We start from the raw sequence: 18,390 nt of genomic DNA on the forward strand, positions 1-18,390 counted from the left end.
TCACCTGGTCAGTCTATGTCATGGAAAGAGCACGTGTACCTAATAAATATGGAATACTTTATATTCCGTGTGACAGCATTTCAGTGGCAAGTGTTGATTCATGTAATAGATGTCCAGTAATCCACCTCTGTTCCACACAGAAACGTTTCATTAAAAGTTGCTTTTGTATGAAGTACATCTCCTCTACACTATTATTTAGAAGGTGGAGAGTAGAGCATCAGAAAAGCATTAGCTGTCCACTTATTCTCATTGTTGGCCTGTTTTCCTGATGTTAATAGTTGCTGTATCCAGATCTCATTGTCCAAATGAGCTGAACTAAGAGGACCACATTCTGATGGAACTTCACAATTCTCCATCTTTCTCTCTCTCTCTCCCTTATTTATTTCCTTTCTGTCTCTATGTCCTCCTTGTTCTGTCTCTAAATCTCAGAAGACCTTTCTGATCTCTTAATTCATTGACTCTGTCCCTTTGTCATTATGTCCTCTCTCTGTTAAGTCTCCAACACGGTGATGTGGGAGAGGTAGAGACAGGAGAGTGAGGGGAGCTGCCTTACAGCCTACAGACTTACAGCAGACTGAATCCAAGACAGGTGAGCAGGCTGATGATACCCACCAACACCGACTCCTTGACCAGGAAAAAATGCATCTTAAAAAACCTCACCAGAAAGGATTCTAAAGTGCTGTACAGCACTTTCCACATCTAAAAGCCCTGCCTCGGTCACATTGGTAAACTTCAAATCCTCTGCCAACAATAGCAAAGTACAAAAGAGGCAAACAGAGTGCAGAAGGAGAAATGAGTAATGGACTTTCCCTCCTTCCCTCTCTTCTTTCCTTCGTCTCACACTCCCTCTATGACTCTCTGACTATCAGCCATGGCACTGGAGATTGGCCTGTGTGGCAGCAGGTGTGACTGTGACTATAGCCACTTCCAGAGAGTGGCTGTGGTGTCGTGAGTGTCACCATGTGGGAGCAGTCACCGGTCAGTCATCTCATCTACTGCCTGATCCTGTCAGTGTCTGCCTGGAGACAGCAGGTGCACATCACAAACTGGGAGGAAACTCAGTATGTGAACTAACATGGCTGCCATCACTGCCACTTGTCCCGCTGAGTTAAGTGTTAGGGATAGAAATAAATAACGCTGAAAATAACCAGCACTTCACACTGAGTCAGAGGACATTACAGTCTTGTAAGGACCTTTGTTGGCTTAGCTGGAAAGCCCACATTCACAAACCGGGTGTCTGAGAGACTTTTTAAGTATCTGGGCTGCTGTTGGGCTGAAACAGACTATAGATTGTGATTCAAATCCCCTCTTGTCTCAGTGAGGAAAGAGCAGTGAGAGAACAACAGTCAACGTAGTCACAGCGAGTTATTCACACCGTCACCCAGGTGGTGCAAAGTACCGGTGCTCAGTAGTGCTGACAAGACAAACAAGCACAGTGAGATCACTGAGAGCTGGGCTCTCTCACTGCCACTAAGTGCATCTCCTTGTTTCTCTTTCCTCCAGTGTTGTATTCACAGAGCCCATGTGGAATCTGCTAATTGCACTTCTCCCAGCTCCTCTGTGGCCCCTCCATGGTTCCTAACAGGCATCAGTCAGCCCACAACAGGAGGAGAACATACACTGTGACGAAGGAAAAATACAAGGGGCCTAGTCCAGAGAGAGGAGGGGAGAGGCGAGGGGAGGAGAGGAGAGGCCTGGTCCAGAGAGAGGAGGGGAGAGGCGAGGGGAGGAGAGGAGAGGCCTGGTCCAGAGAGAGGAGGGGAGAGGCGAGGGGAGGAGAGGAGAGGCCTGGTCCAGAGAGAGGAGGGGAGAGGGGAGGAGAGGAGAGGAGAGGCCTGGTCCAGAGAGAGGAGGGGAGAGGCGAGGGGAGGAGAGGAGAGGCCTGGTCCAGAGAGAGGAGGGGAGAGGGGAGGAGAGGAGAGGCCTGGTCCAGAGAGAGGAGGGGAGAGGCGAGGGGAGGGGAGGAGAGGCCTGGCCCAGAGAGAGGAGGGGAGAGGCGAGGGGAGGGGAGGAGAGGAGAGGCCTGGTCCAGAGAGAGGAGGGGAGGGAAGAGGGGAGGGGAGGAGAGGCCTGGTCCAGAGAGAGGAGGGGCGAGAGGAGAGAAGAGGAGAGGCCTCTGTGACACCAGCTTCTCCAAAAGCTGGATAGAAGTAGAAATTATGTTTTATAGGATGTGGAGGTGTGGAGGCAGCTGTTTGACAGCTTCTTCTGCCTGAGCTGAAACACCAGAGCCATTGTGGAGCAGAAATTTCAGGGATAGAGATATTGGTTTGACACACACCACACATACTCCTAAGACTGGGTTATTGTACAGTACATATTACTGGTGAGCTCTCAGTGCTGAAAATACAGCTCTCTCCCACAGATGATGACTGGTCATTAAAAGGCCCTTGTTTTTACTTACCTCCAGGTCCCTAGTTATGATTGAGTTGTGGACTATCTATCAGGAGATGAGAGTGGATTGGGCCAGGGTATTGATTCTTGTCCCTCCAGCAGTTAAAGGTCTGAGCCGTGTGCTTTAGTGTACTGAGAGTCAGTGCGTCTGGCCCTGTAGGCTAGAGCCTGAACTCTACTGCTGTTCAGTCAGGGAGGGAGCCAATGTGCAAATAGCACGTTGCAGGCGACTGAACGCTGCATGCCTCCTCTTCCCCTCTGACACACCGTAACCTAAAAAATTAGTCAAAGGTTCGGGACACACATCATGTTTATGGTAATAAGGATCTACATGCAATATGTAGCCTACATGTTCCAGTTGTGCGTGGCTCATGGCTGAGGTTGAGTAATCAATTATCCTCTGCTCCCAGGTTTATGTCATCTTCTGTAGTCTTTGGCGCACGTATGTCATTTCACTACGAAATGTGTGCAGAGTGGATAATTATTTGCAAAAGAGAGAAACAAATCCTCGACTCACACAGAGAGAAAATGGAGAAACAAATGTGTTTGAACATGTATATATTTTCTAGCAATTTTGTTGTAGCCCTAGTTGTAAAGTATGTCAAGATGTCAATAGTTATATATATACACTGCTCAAAAAAATAAAGGGAACACTTAAACAACACAATGTAACTCCAAGTCAATCACACTTCTGTGAAATCAAACTGTCCACTTAGGAAGCAACACTGATTGACAATACATTTCACATGCTGTTGTGCAAATGGAATAGACAACAGGTGGAAATTATAGGCAATTAGCAAGACACCCCCAATAAAGGAGTGGTTCTGCAGGTTCCACAGACCACTTCTCAGTTCCTATTGTTCCTGGCTGATGTTTTGGTCACTTTTGAGTGCTTTCACTCTAGTGGTAGCATGAGACGGAGTCTACAACCCACACAAGTGGCTCAGGTAGTGCAGCTCATCCAGGATGGCACATCAATGCGAGCTGTGGCAAGAAGGTTTGCTGTGTCTGTCAGCGTAGTGTCCAGAGCATGGAGGCGCTACCAGGAGACAGGCCAGTACATCAGGAGACGTGGAGGAGGCTGTAGGAGGGCAACAACCCAGCAGCAGGACCGCTACCTCCGCCTTTGTGCAAGGAGGAGCAGGAGGAGCACTGCCAGAACCCTGCAAAATGACCTCCAGCAGGCCACAAATGTGCATGTGTCTGCTCAAACGGTCAGAAACAGACTCCATGAGGGTGGTATGAGGGCCCGACGTCCACAGGTGGGGGTTGTGCTTACAGCCCAACACCGTGCAGGACGTTTGGCATTTGCCAGAGAACACCAAGATCGGCAAATTCGCCACTGGCGCCCTGTGCTCTTCACAGATAAAAGCAGGTTTACACCGAGCACATGTGACAGACGTGACAGTCTGGAGACGCCGTGGAGAACGTTCGGTGGTGGCGGTGGGTCAGTCATGGTGTGGGGTGGCATTTCTTTGGGGAGCCGGACAGCCCTCCATGTGCTCGCCAGAGGTAGCCTGACTGCCATTAGGTACCGAGATGAGATCCTCAGACCCCTTGTGAGACCATATGCTGGTGCGGTTGGCCCTGGGCTCCTCCTAATGCCAGACAATGCTAGACCTCATGCGGCCGGAGTGTGTCAGCAATTCCTGCAAGAGGAAGGCATTGATGCTATGGACTGGCCCGCCCGTTCCACAGACCTGAATCCAATTGAGCACATATGGGACATCATGTCTCGCTCCATCCACCAACGCCACGTTGCACCACAGACTGTCCAGGAGGATGCTTTAGTCCAGGTCTGGGAGGAGATCCCTCAGTAGACCATCCGCCACCTCATCAGGAGCATGCCCAGACATTGTAGGGAGGTCATACAGGCACGTGGAGGCCACACACACTACTGAGCCTCATTTTGACTTGTTTTAAGGACATTACATCAAAGTTGGATCTGCCTGTAGTGTGGTTTTCTACTTTAATTTTGAGTGTGACTCCAAATCCAGACCTCCATGGGTTGATAAATTTGATTTCCATTGATAATATTTGTGTGATTTTGTTGTCAGCACATTCAACTATGTAAAGAAAAAAGTATTTAATAAGAATATTTCATTCATTCAGATCTAGGATGTGTTATTTTAGTGTTCCCTTTATTTTTTTGAGCAGGGTATATTTAAATATGCCATATCATCCCAGACAGTCAGTCTTTAGTGAAGCACTCTTCCTCAGTCCTCCAAAAAGAATCAGGGTGACACTTCTTACAGAATATTGAATTGACACCCTTTATTAAATTGTCCAAGCAGTGACCAATGCATCCCAATCAATCTCTGCCATCAACCCAGACAGAGACTGCAGATAGAACTGTACTTTATTGAACCGTGCCGAGGTCCACTTAAGCCAGAGTAGTTGGGAATATTGACCCATCAGTCGATACTCTTCAGTACTACCCACCATGGCTTCAGTGAGCTGCTGAAAGGTCCTCTCCCACCACCTGCACACTTCTGAAGTGGACAGAACTACTGGGCTGGACATGTCTTAGCTTGGCCTGCAGTGCACTGATCTATGAACTGACACAGACATGTGGGACTACAGCGGAAAGTGAATCAATCCTCCTACTTTCACATGACAACACTGTTGGGTGGTTAACAGAGGGTCTCTGACTTCCAACCAACTTCCACTCCTCCTCCCAGACTGCAGTTTAAACACACTGTATATAACGGCACATGGTAAACCTGATGGGTGTTGCCTTTGTGTGGAGTTGTGAGGGTGGTACTATATACTATATAGACTTCAGGAGTTTGAGAGCTAGAAACACTTTTCAAGAAAATGTCTCTCTCCATCCCTCCCTCCCTCCGCCCTGAGGCAGGGCCGGAGCAGGAAATACTTGGGACCCTATGGTCTGATGAAGCAGTGCACTAGGCAGGTGTGGGCCGTAGACCTCAAAGCAGGGCAAATAAACAAATGCTGCCCAAGGAATAGTCCACATCAGTCTTTATCTTCTTGCCTACATCAAGGCAACCATTTAAATCCAGCTTACGCTAAAATGAATGATAAACTGGAGTTGTTAAGACCCACATTCTACAAAGCCCCCTGGTCTAGAGAAGTCCTTTGAAGTAGATTAATCCAAAAGATTTCCAGATAAAAGGAATTATCAACCCAGTCTTTTAGAAACAGGATGACACCACCTGGAGTGTAGTGGGGTGTAAAGGGGTGTAGAGGGGTGTAGACTGAGTGTAGTGGGGTGTAAAGGGGTGTAGACTGAGTGTAGTGGGGTGTAAAGGGGTGTAGAGGGGTGTAGACTGAGTGTAGTGGGGTGTAAAGGGGTGTAGACTGAGTGTAGTGGGGTGTAAAGGGGTGTAGAGGGGTGTAGACTGAGTGTAGTGGGGTGTAAAGGGGTGTAGACTGAGTGTAGTGGGGTGTAAAGGGGTGTAGAGGGGTGTAGACTGAGTGTAGTGGGGTGTAAAGGGGTGTAGAGGGGTGTAGACTGAGTGTAGTGGGGTGTAAAGGGGTGTAGAGGGTTGTAGAGGGGCGTAGGGGGCGTAGCGGGGGGCGTAGTGGATCATGGTGGGGCGTAGAGGTGTGATCCACACATTGTCTGAATGCCACATGATTTAGTCAATCAACCTGAGGGTAAGGTATCTTTAATGAAGTTAAGAGGAGCTGCGGAGACATTTTAACAGGAAGACATTAAAAGAGTCCCGTAAACAAGCAAAAAGACTGGACACATAATCCATAAGTAATTCATTAAGAGAAGAAGCTTCCTTACATCTAAATCACATTGAATAATTCAAGACGAGGAGATAAGAGAAGAGAGAGACGTATACTGAGTGGACAAAACATTAGGAACAAAAGATTTAAGTGTCTTTGAACGGGGTATGGTAGTAGGTACCAGGCGCACCGATTTTAGTGTGTCAAGAACTGCAACGCTGCTGGGTTTTCCACACTCAATAGATTTCCCTTGTCTAACAAGAATGGTCCATCACCCAAAGGACATCCAGACAACTTGGCACAACTGTGGGAAGCATTGGAGTCAACATGGGCCAGCATCCCTGTGGAATGTTTTATACACCTTGTAGAGTCCATGCCCCAAATAATTGAGGCTGTTCTGAGGGCAAAACTGGTTGTAACTTAATATTAGGAATGTTTTTTACACAAATTGTATGTACACTCAGGGTATACATGTGCTGCTGTCCCGGGTGTTAGCAAGCGCAGGCAGGCGATGATAGGAAGAACAGTGGAGAGGAAGAACGTTCACCTCTCTCCACCCTCCACCTCCTCATTTTCTGTTCTTTCACAGAAGACATGAAGCAGCTGGGATGCATCATTGAGAATGATTTGCGGTACATATTAATTTCATCCAAAATATATTAGATCAAGCATCTGGAAGGTCAGAGAGGTAATGGCTATTGTATATCTTCTGAGAGAAAGAAGCTGAGCTGGAGAAGTAATCATGTGGATGAGAGGCTTCAGGTGGAGGTAGATTCCCTGTTTAAATCACTGTGTCAGCTTCCAAAGGTCAGTCGCTGCACAATAACAGTAAATACCTTGGAACTGCGTGGTCATCATCATCATCATCATTTTGAAGCACTAGTGTGGTTTTGCCCACGAGCCAAAATTGAAATTTTGGATGTTGCATTTGGGTATCTGATGTAATTTCTCGACAGGATGTGTCAGTCTTGTGTGTTCCTATGTTTAATCCACCATATTTTTTATAGACAATCACTGTTGTTGATGTACAAAATGAACACGCTTCTAGCAATAAAAGTGGCGGTCTGACCTGTATCTCTACTCCATAGCCCATGTAGACCGTGACGGTGTAGGTGCAGTCCACAGAGGAGTAGTAATGAGAGCTGGACGGCTGGGGCGTCTCTATGTAGCCCTCTGGTGCTGTCAGGTTGAAGATACAGGGAACTGCAAGGACAGAAGGAAAAACATTGAAGACCAATGACACCCCTTCACTAACTGACATGGGGTGGAGCAAGCTGGAGAAGACTGCCCAGAACAGAGTTTGATGGAGAGGAGTCGTCGATGGCCTACGCTCCCAGAGGAGCGATTGGCCTAAGTAAGTAAGACTAACCCTTCCTGATCCCTCCCTGGTCCCATTCTCTCACTCACTCACACCAGCCCCCCTACGTTAATAGTGTTTCAAGGTTTTCAAATTTTCTGCCCGAATCAACAGAGGCCGTCTCACTCTATCCTCTTTGGTTGTGTGGCTCGAGGGACAGATCAGGTGGAGGGAATAACCACAGACAATTTTCTGGTCGCCTTGAGGTGTTTCTGCTCGACCGTTTTATTTGATTTCTGTCTTTCTGAGTTTCCTCCAGAGATAGGGATGACAACAGGAAGTTACTGTGTGCTTGTATGTGCGTGCTTCATATGTAGGTGTGTGTAGGTGCTGGTATATTCATGTGTGTACCTGTGTGTGTGTGTGCGTGTGGGTGTGTGTGTGTGTGTGTGTGTGTGTGTGTGTGTGTGTGTGTGTGTGTGTGTGTGTGTGTGTGTGTGTGTGTGTGTGTGTGTGTGTGTGTGTGTGTGTGTGTGTGTGTGTCAGACATATTGGGAGATTTCCCCATCCTGCCCTTCATTAGTTGTGAAGGGGTCCCCGTGGGTAAAGCACAAATGAAGCAAAGCCTGTGTTTGGAGCGTTCCACTCTAAGATTCCAACCTGGACTTAGGAATAGACGTAACATAGTAAACATAAACCTGTCTCTCTCCAGTGGTTATGATATGTTACGTTTCGTATGGTATGTATTCATTTGGGGATGTCCATCATCCAATATGTATGACATGTTGCAAATTACAATACGTATGATATGTTACTAATTGCAATTCGTACAATAATGTTATGAATTTGCAATACTTGGCAAATATTAGCTAGATGGCTAATGCGTACTTTAGCTAGGTGGCTAACGTTAGCTAGGCTGGGGTTGTTTAAGGGTTAGGGTTAGGTTAAAAGGTTAAGGTTAGGGGAAGGGTTGACTAACATGCTAAGTAGTTGCAAAATAGCTAAAAAGTGGTAAGTAAAAAGTTGCAAAGTTGCTAATTTCCTAAAATATTAAAGTTGTCAGTGATGAGATTTGAACACGCAACCTTTGGGTTGCTAGAAGTTCATGTTATCCTTCAATGCATCCACTCCAACCAAACACCCTCCTTTTGTTTTTTGCCTTGCCTTGCCTTTAACCATACCAAACATAACATATCATAATAACTTGAGTGTCCTGTATTTACGTTTACTATGTTACAGCTATCTAGTCTATGAGACCAGGCTGAAAATTCTCCTTCACTCCCACCATAACACAAATGTGTCTCAATATCTCATGGTTGCAATCTGGTTTCCACTCCATTTCAGGAGCTCTTGATTGAGTGTGAGAGGAGCAGGAATACTGATGTTGTAATTAATTTAAGCCCCTTGGCTGTTTAGATATGTGAGCTGCAAACAGAGAGGATTGAGATTGTGAGCACACTGGTGTCTCAGACAGACAGACACAGAGCTGCTGTGTTGGAGAGGGTGAAATTCAGCCACTTTACAACCCACCAAGGCCCAGGATTATCTCTAGAAATGTATAATGACAATCTGAGCATGCTGTTCATTATACAGTATCTTCACAATGAAGACAGAATCGTGGAAACTGGTGTTGGGTGTGGTGCAGGATATTGTATTTGACAGTAATTCGTACACCGTATGTCTCTGGTTAAGAGTAGGTGATCATTAGAAGTGTGTAGCTACATAGCCTGGCTGTGTTACATTACCTGGGTTGGGCAGGCTGGTGGTGATGATGGTGGTTGTGGTTATAGTAGTCGTAGTGGTCTCATCATCCACATCACCAGATACTGCAGAAGTGTCCATCGCTACACCATCACTGGCATGGCTCATGTTGTGTTCTGCTGACTTCCCTTTATCCTTCTCCACTAGAGTGGTCAAGACTGGGGGAGTCATGGTGGATGGGGAAGGGACCTCAGAGTGCCTGTCATCCATAGGAGCAGACAGGTTGTGAGTGTTTGAGTGGGGAGGGAGGGCAGAGGTGTGCATGACAGGAGTGGTCAGGGTATCCATGGCATCAGCTTCTTCCTCTGTCCTCCTCCCCCTGCTATTGGTCAACGCCCCTCTCTGAGTCACAGAGACACGCCCCCCTGGAACAGAGCTACCCTGTGTTGCCAACGGTGACGTGGCTGTTGCCACAATGGTAGTGGTTGAGGCAACATCGGAGAAAGCCAGCTCTTCCTTGTGTGGCACCGTGTGAGTGGAGGAGGGGTCTCTGGCAAAGTGGGGACCTGAGGGTGGCATAGTGGGATGGGTATCCACACCCCCACTGTCCTCAAAGAAATGCAGCTGTCCTTGGAGGGACTCCTGAAGGAGGAAGCCCTTGTAGAGAGTGTGATGGTTGGGGACATTCAGGGGAGGGGCGGTTGTCACCAGGGGGATCCCTCTGTCAGTGTCCCGTGTGTTGGGGTACGGGCTGGGCCCTCCACCTTCAGACTGTCCCCTCTGTGTGACGGACGTCCCATCCTCAGAATAGGAACCTGGAACAACACAGACAGAACACATACAGTATTGGGACAGTATGGTGGTAGAAATGACAAACGTTGTTATGCACATGCGCTGTATGAGCCTGTACAGTTCCACTGTCTGTTTCTCTCATGTAAGAAGAAGCCAGTGTTTTTCCTCTCTCGTTTTTAAGTAACTTGGTCACGTGACCAAAGACAAAGAGCCTCTGAGAGTGACCACAGTTTTTGAGTCCATCTTGTTATTTTCGTATCTTTCAAGGGCACAGCTGTGTGGAGACATGAAGAGATCAGAGGCTAGCTTGAGCTGCAGCGACAATTCTATCAGCAGAAAGGGGTAATAAAACTGACGTTCTAATTTGTTTGTACACTATGTTCCCATCGTGATCTCACACACCTGCTAAACTGCCACAAAGGTTATAAAAGCGGAGACCCAACTCTCCCACGGACCTCCCGGTTTTATAGCAGAGATATTGCCGGGTAAATGCGGATTATTGGGAACAAAACCCATTGACAAGCAAAAACATATTTTTCAGGAAAAGTGTCTATTTTTTAATTAATCAATTCTTAGAAAAGGAAGTAGTTCCTAATGAAATATTGTTTGTTTTGGTTTCTGAGCATGTGTGTGTAGACAGAGTTTTCCACAATGGGAGTCAAGAGCAGCAAGGGAGAGCCTTGCCTGTCTGACCTGCTGACTGGAGGTAATGGCAGGTAAGTGGGGCAGGGACATTCTGGAACAGCTACCGCTCAGGCACAAGGTAGAAGATTTTCCCTTGAAAGGTGCATTAAGTGAAGCCTTATCAGCAGAATGTAGGAAGAAGTTGCAAGATTTTGAGACAACCAAGAATGGCAAAGCAAATAGGATAGATTGGGATGATTTCAGGAAATGGGAAAGAGAAGCAGAACACAGGACTAATAGGAGAGTTAAAGGCATAATGGTACAAGAAAGTAAGAAAGAAGAATAGATGGAAGAAGATAAGAGAAAAATAAGAAATTGGGATGACGACAATGATTTTCCACCCACATATTCCACGCCTCCCGTTCCTGCTCCGGCCCCAGCTCCAACAGTCCAACTGCCTATCTATCTATCCTGACCTGAACCTGATTGACTTGGGGGGAGGGGCCAGTTCCCAACAAACCCCCCCATGAGGAGCCAGCATCCGTTTTACACACCACCCACATTGACTCCCATGTCTGGTGTTGATGGGCTCAGAGGTCTGATTTGCTCTCCATCCCCCTCAACCGTAACAACAAGAACTGGCCCAAAAGGGGACCCGACATAACCTTTCTCATTCAGGCACCCCTGGTAACATTCCCAAATCCACAACCTCGACCAGCTCCTGATGATCCTGGTCATGCTGATTGGCACCCAGAGGTCAACATCCAGAAGACAAGACGAGATGAAGGAGATTGCCAAGGACCTCTCTCACCCCACCAAGGACGCAAGTGATTTCACCACACAGCTGCTTAATCTGGTCAAGGTGTACAAACCATCTACAGCTGAGGTTGCCCACATCTGCCGCATCAAGATGGGACTGTGATGGGCAGACGTGGAAGGAAGATTCGATGAGAACCACCGCTGGGGTGAGAATGGAACCTATCAGACTCAACTGACTTAACCGTAACAAAGAACATTACCCAGCTATGACTGATTGGGCAGCTGTCCATAGCTGCACACAAAAGGCCAAAAATGTTTCTAAACCATTCTACATTAATGTGGATGCTACCATGATTACGGATAATCCTGAGTAGTGATGAGTGAGAAAGTTACAGAGGCAGAAACATCATCCCCTCCTCCTGTTATTGTAATGGTGAAAGGTTAGCATGTCTTGGGGGTATGACATTTGTGCATCTGTGACTTTCTCACTCATAATGTTTCCCGATTCATTCAGGACTAGACGTAATCATGGGAGAATCCATGTGTTTAGAAACATATTCTAATTTGAAATGACACAATACATTATTTACCATTTCTACTGGGCACAAAATCATCTGAAACACAACCACAACAAATGCATACCACAAATTGAACTGAACTGACTATATTTATATACAGTCCTTTCTATGACGTGTCAAATAAAACAAGCACAATGTACACATTTCTTCTTACAGGAGCAGCATGAGTTTTGTAAAATAATCCACTCCTTGGCTGGTATTAAATAAAATCCACACTCTGTATGGCAATGACATGTGAAAGCTGTTGCCAGGGGAGAGAAGACTGAAAATACACACACAGAAGTTGTAGGTACTGTAGATCCTTGCTGGTAAAAGTAAAACATCTTATTAACCAATACTGCATTTCAAATACTAATAGTATTGTTAAATTAAATTAGTATTTGAGGCTTTACATCAAATGTCTGACTGATAATAGGGTCTCAGAATCAGATCTACAATAAGAATTTACAGTAGTACTATCAAAGACAAATGTATTTGAAGAGGTAGCAAACAGCATACTGTAAGTATCAAATGGTATTACCATAGATATATATGGAATAACTGTATAACCACAGGGTATTTGTTATAAACCCTTTGCACATCCCCCTCTCTCCCCCTTTCTCCTTTCCTTTGTCAGAAGCCAACACTTCAGGAGACACATGCACAGAGAGATTCACAGAGAAGGGAATAAGCTTCAGCGGTACTTTGATGTTCATCATTTTAGTTTTCTAAAGGCACCACCAGAAAAAAGTAGGTTTATCTTGAATAATCCATGAATTCAATATAAACTCCATTGATTAAAGTTCTGAGAAACCTTAACATCATAGCTATGAGGTCTGGGCTCAAGGCTTCACAAAACACGGAAGCAAAACTCCTTCTTAGGGAAGCACAGTCAATCCAGTTGAAAGAAATCCAGTAGATTCCTTTTGAAAGAAAAGACCAATACTCTTGCATTTTATTTTGAAACTACATTATGCACACACACACACACACACACACACACACACACACACACACACACACACACACACACACACACACACACACACACACACACACACATTGACTGAAAGTTGGCTACATCATCTCTACGCTGTACTATGAATAATTGAACACCATGGTGTTATTTTAATCTGAGTAGCCTGGGTCTCCCTTGGGTCTGGGCCTGGGTGAGGATCTTAAAGATGAGTGGTGCTCTCGCTCTTGAATCAACAGTAGTACACAGGGGCATGTGTTCAGACCAGAGGTTGGAACCGGATCAGGGAACAGAACCAAAAACCGGAAAATAACGAGATTTTCAGAAGAGGGTTTTTGCAGGTTTTCCTATGTACAAAGCATGTAGAGGTCTGTAATTTTTTATCATAGGTACACTTCAACAGTGAGAGACGGAATCTAAAACAGAAATCCAGAAAATCACATTGTATGATTTTTAAGTAATTAATTAGCATGTTATTGCATGACATACGTATTTGATACATCAGAAAAGCAGAACTTAATATTTGGTACAGAAACCTTTGTTTGCAATTACAGAGATCATACGTTTCCTGTAGTTCTTGACCGGGTTTAAACACACTGCAGCAGGGATTTTGGCCTACTCCTCCATACAGACCTTCTCCAGATCGTTCAGGTTCTGGGCGGCAGGGTAGCCTAGTGGTTAAAGCGTTGGACTAGTAACCGGAAGGTTGCAAATTCAAATCCCCGAGCTGACAAGGTACAAATCTGTCGTTCTGCCCCTGAACAGGCAGTTAACCCACTGTTCCTAGGCTGTCATTGAAAATAAGAATTTGTTCTTAACTGACTTGCCTAGTTAAAAAAAAAAAAAAAAAAATTTCGGGGCTGATGCTGGGCAATACGGACTTTCAGCTCCCTCCAAAGATTTTCTATTGGGTTCAGGTCTGGAGACTGGCTAGGCCACTCCAGGACCTTGAGATGCTTCTTACGGAGCCACTCCTTAGTTGCCCTGGCTGTGTGTTTCGGGTCGTTGTCATGCTGGAAGACCCAGCCACGATCCATCTTCAATACTCTTACTGAGGGAAGGAAGTTGTTGGCCAAGATCTCGCAATACATGGCCTCATCCATCCTCCCCTCAATACGGTGCAGTCATCCTGTCCTCTTTGCAGAAAAGCATCCCCAAAGAATTATGTTTCCACCTCCATGCTTCACGTTTGGGATGGTGTTCTTGGGGTTGTACTCATCCTTATTCTTCCTCCAAACACGGCGAATGGAGTTTAGACCAAAAAGCTATATTTTTGCCTCATCAGACCACATAACGTTCTCCCATTCCTCCTCTGGATCATCCAGAAGTTGGCAAACTTCAGACGGGCCTGGACATGCGCTGGCTTGAGCAGGGGGACCTTGCGTACGCTGCAGGATTTTAATCCATGACGGCGTAGTGTGTTACTAATGGTTTTCTTTGAGACTGTGGTCCCAGCTCTCTTCAGGATATTGACCAGGTCCTGCCATGTAGTTCTGGGCTGATCCCTCAACTTCCTCATGATCATTGATGCCCCACGAGGTGAGATCTTGCATGGAGCCCCAGACCGAGGGTGATTGACCATCATCTTGAACTTCTTCCATTTTCTAATAATTGCGCCAACAGTTGTTGCCTTCTCACAAAGTTGCGTGCCTATTGTCCTGTAGCCCATCCCAGCCTTGTGCAGGACTACAATTTTATCTCTTATGTCCTTACACAGCTCTCTGGTCTTGGCCATTGTGGAGAGGTTGGAGTCTGTTTGATTGAGTGTGTGGACAGGTGTCTTTTATACAGGTAACAAGTTCAAACAGGTGCAGTTAATACAGGTAATGAGTGGAGAACAGGAGGGCTTATTAAAGAAAAACTAACAGGTCGGTGAGAGACGGAATTCTTACTGGTTGGTAGGTGATCAAATACTTATGTCATGCAATAAAATGCTAATTAATTACTTAAAAATCATACAATGTGATTTTCTGGATTTCTGTCTCTCACAGTTGAAGTGTACCTATGATAAAAATTACAGACCTCTACATGCTTTGTAAGTAGGAAAACCTGCTAAATCGGCTGTGTGTCAAATACTTGTTCTCCCCACTGTATATGGCTCCAGGAACAGAACTGTTATTTTAAAAGCATGGGAACCGGTTCATAACGTTATTTTACATTCTGGGCATTTTTTTTCAGTCCCACAAAAAAAGCAACAAAGCACCTATGCAAAGCCCCCCCTGTGTCGACTACAACTTCTTCCTACCTACCAGCTGAAAATCTTTGCCAGTGTGTGCATGTAGGCTACCTGCCCCTCCCCCTCAGAAGCATAGCTGTAGCCTGAAGTTACAAGCATGATTCAGAAGATAGGGAGAGAGATTTTTATTAGAGATTAATGGATTAACTTTTTCAATGCTAGTTAGAGATACTATAGTTCACATTCCAGATTGGATTTTTAAAACTTCTTAAGGCTAAGGGGCAGTATTCGGAGGTTCGGATGACTGACGTGCCCAAAGTAAACTGCCTGTTACTCAGGCCCAGGAGCCAGGATATGCATATATGGTAGCATTGGATAGAAAACACTCTGAAGTTTCTAAAACTGTTAAAATAATCTCTGTGAGTATAACAGAACTGATATGGCAGGTGAAGACCCGAGGAGAATCCATCCAGATCTTTTTGTTTTTGAGGTCACAGGCCATTCCAATGCTTGTCTATGGGATATTCAATAGAATTCCTCCCAGATTACAGTTCCTATGGCTTCCACTAGATGTCAACAGTCTTTAGAAAGGTTTCAGGCTTGTTTTTTGAAAAATTAGCTAGTAGTTGTAGTATTTCAAGGACTCATTTGGACTGTAGTCTTGAGGCACGCGTGGATGAGGGCGCGCACTTTGCTATTTATCTCCGTTATTGAACATACTACATTACGTCTTAAATTGTATCATTTATTTACATATTAGGGTACCTGAGGATTGATTAGAAATGTTGTTTGACTTGTTTGGACGAAGTTTACCAGATTCCTTTGTCTGCATGAGTGGAACGGGTGGATTACTGAATCAAACGCACCAACTAAACTGATTTTTTTGGGATATAAAGAAGGACTTTATCGAACAACACAACTATTTGTTGTGTAGCTGGGACCCTTGGGATTGCAAACAGAGGAAGATCTTCAAAGGTAAGTGATTTATTTTATTGCTATTTCTGATTTTTGTGACGCCTCTGCTGGTTTGGAAAATGTTTAAAATGCTTGTGTTGCGGAGCGCCGTCCTCAGATAATCGCATGGTAAAGCCTTTTGAAATCTGACAACGCGGTTGGATTAACAAGACATTAAGCTTTTAAACAATGTAAGACACTTGTATTTTCATGAATGTTTAATATGACAATTTTTGAATTTCGCACTCTGCAATTTCAACGGATGTTATCGAGGTGGGTCGCTAGCTACAAAAAAGGTTGTTGTTTTATTAATCCTGGTGAAGCTAGCTTCTCTGGTCCAATGTTAAGCCAACTCTGAAGTTCAAAGACATTTAAAGTTCCTCCACAGAAGGAAAGTAGGTATAATTATGTGGGCCTAAAAGTTCAAAGACATTTAAAGTTCCTCCACAGAAGGAAAGTAGGTATAATTATGTGGGCCTAAAAGCCAATTTATGCTTTATCTGAAAATGTGGTGGGAGGCGCTGTATGGGTGGTGTGATGCCTCCGGAGGCATGCAGAGGCCGTGCGCCGCACAAATTTTGTAACAATGCGGAGGGCTCTGTATAGCTCCGCATTAACATGATTGGTTGACAGTAGGGGGGAGGGGTCCTGTATAAACACAAACTCGCCTTCCTTGATATCTTCCTTCACAACAGCCCTGCTCTGCTCCGTGAAACGCAAGAAGTATGAATGCTCTGACTTCTGCAGAAGATTGAACATGCAGCGCCTTTAATTTAGATAATGCATGTCCTTCCAAGATGTCCAGCATTTCAAGCCAAGCCTCCTCCTCCACCCTCTCTCGTTCTCTCCCTACCCGCAAAATGTCTCTCACGCCCTACACTTGTCTTTCCATCACGCATGTAAACAACTCACTGAGATATAGCTTAGCTGTAGCTCCATAGCAAGCTGCTTTATCCACACAGCCTGATTTGTGAGGTAATTTAATGAAGAGCTAAATGTAAAACAATTATGATTTCAGAAGTTTAAAAAGGAGCAGAAAGGAACGACAAACTGTACGTAAGAAAGGAGCATGTCCTTGCCCTCTCCTCTCCTGCCTAGGTAAAGTAGCAGGCTCAGTTCACCTCAGCAGTGTTCATCAGTGTTCTCCTCTCAGATCCACAAATCAATACAGCTCCACTGATAGTGGGTGTCCTTGCATTGATCTAACTTGCTTGGGCTTTGTCCCTGGTCATTATGGAGATGAGAGATAACCTGCTTGGGCTTTGTCCCCGGTCATTATGGAGATGAGAGAATGACCTTTTCCAAAGGTGCCTGGCTGGGTGTAATTGGGTGAGTGTAAAGGACGTGGTTTTACAGGACCAGAGGGAAAATGGCAAGTGAAGTGAATGTGTTCTGGCCTCAGCCTCTATTCTCTCCTGTAGAGTAGCACAGTATGAGTCATAATACCCATAAAACCTAGCGGGTTAAGGGTATTATGACACCTCCACTGTGGGTCTCTATTAGTTTGTGTGCTACCATAACTAATCAATATGAGCTATCCCCTAGCCCTATAAAGGGCTATCCCCTAGCCCTTTTGTTAAGTCAATATTACATTTCAGACATGCAACTGTGAAATTGATGGTTGATACGATATTATCTACCTACTCCTCATATTCTGAGGGAGGGAAGCAGAACCTGTTCAGACAGGATAACGGACAATTTGATTTGAATTGAGCTCCAAAGACAGAGAGAAATCTAATCAGACGGTCTTATTGTGCATGTTGCCATGCAGAACACACTATTTTGACATCTTTGGTTGATATTTCTTTTCACACACCACTTGATTAACTTGCTCAAAGCTTGGAAGCTTCCCATCATTGCCTTCTCACTTCCTGTTTGCATGTTGAATCAGTATCTCATGCCGGTGCTGTTTATGACCTTTTGTTGTTTGTGATAAACTGTAACATGTCAAATATGTTCTATGTGCTTCCAAAACAACAGATGATCATATTTTGACGAAGTAAGGCTGGAGAGAAAATGTCTCTGCTATTCTGAAATCTTAAAATGTATTTGAATTATTGCCTCGCGAAACTAGGGTACGGCACTGTTGTGTGTGTGAGTCTAGTGCCCTGTTATGCATGCTGTCTGTAGCTCTGCGCTGTGTGGAAATCCTTGGTCTGTGTAATGTAAATGATAACTGGGCTAAAGCATAGCGTCTCTCTGATTTCTCTGCCCACGTAATTAGAGTAGACTAGCAGCACATCGTTATCGCTGTACCATCTCAAAATATTCATTATCAGGCCCTGTGTGTGTTATACTTAAGTGGGCGAAACAATCTAGCAGGACACAAATCAAAGACATTACATTTGAGGCACAGTCAGAGTTTTCCCTTTTCCTCTTCATTCTTACTGGTTTTATATCTCTAGTGCACTTTTAATATGTCCTCCATAATAGGAATGTCATTGGTCAAGATGCTCCTCAC

General features: G+C 45.1%; 1 protein-coding gene across 1 annotated transcript in view; it reads right to left on the reverse strand.

The window, feature by feature from the left end:
- The window catches only part of LOC139382419 (seizure protein 6-like), a 190,273-nt gene that overhangs the window by 117,948 nt on the left and 53,935 nt on the right, over positions 1 to 18,390 (reverse strand). Inside the window, exons 2-3 of the mRNA XM_071126458.1 lie at positions 9,136 to 9,906; positions 7,163 to 7,296 (exon numbers count right to left, since the gene is read on the reverse strand). Coding sequence (XP_070982559.1) covers positions 7,163 to 7,296; positions 9,136 to 9,906 — 905 coding nt within the window. The remainder of the gene's footprint in view (positions 1 to 7,162; positions 7,297 to 9,135; positions 9,907 to 18,390) is intronic.

This window comes from Oncorhynchus clarkii, chromosome 24 (genome assembly GCF_045791955.1).
Source record: "Oncorhynchus clarkii lewisi isolate Uvic-CL-2024 chromosome 24, UVic_Ocla_1.0, whole genome shotgun sequence".
In the NCBI taxonomy this organism is placed as follows: domain Eukaryota; kingdom Metazoa; phylum Chordata; class Actinopteri; order Salmoniformes; family Salmonidae; genus Oncorhynchus; species Oncorhynchus clarkii.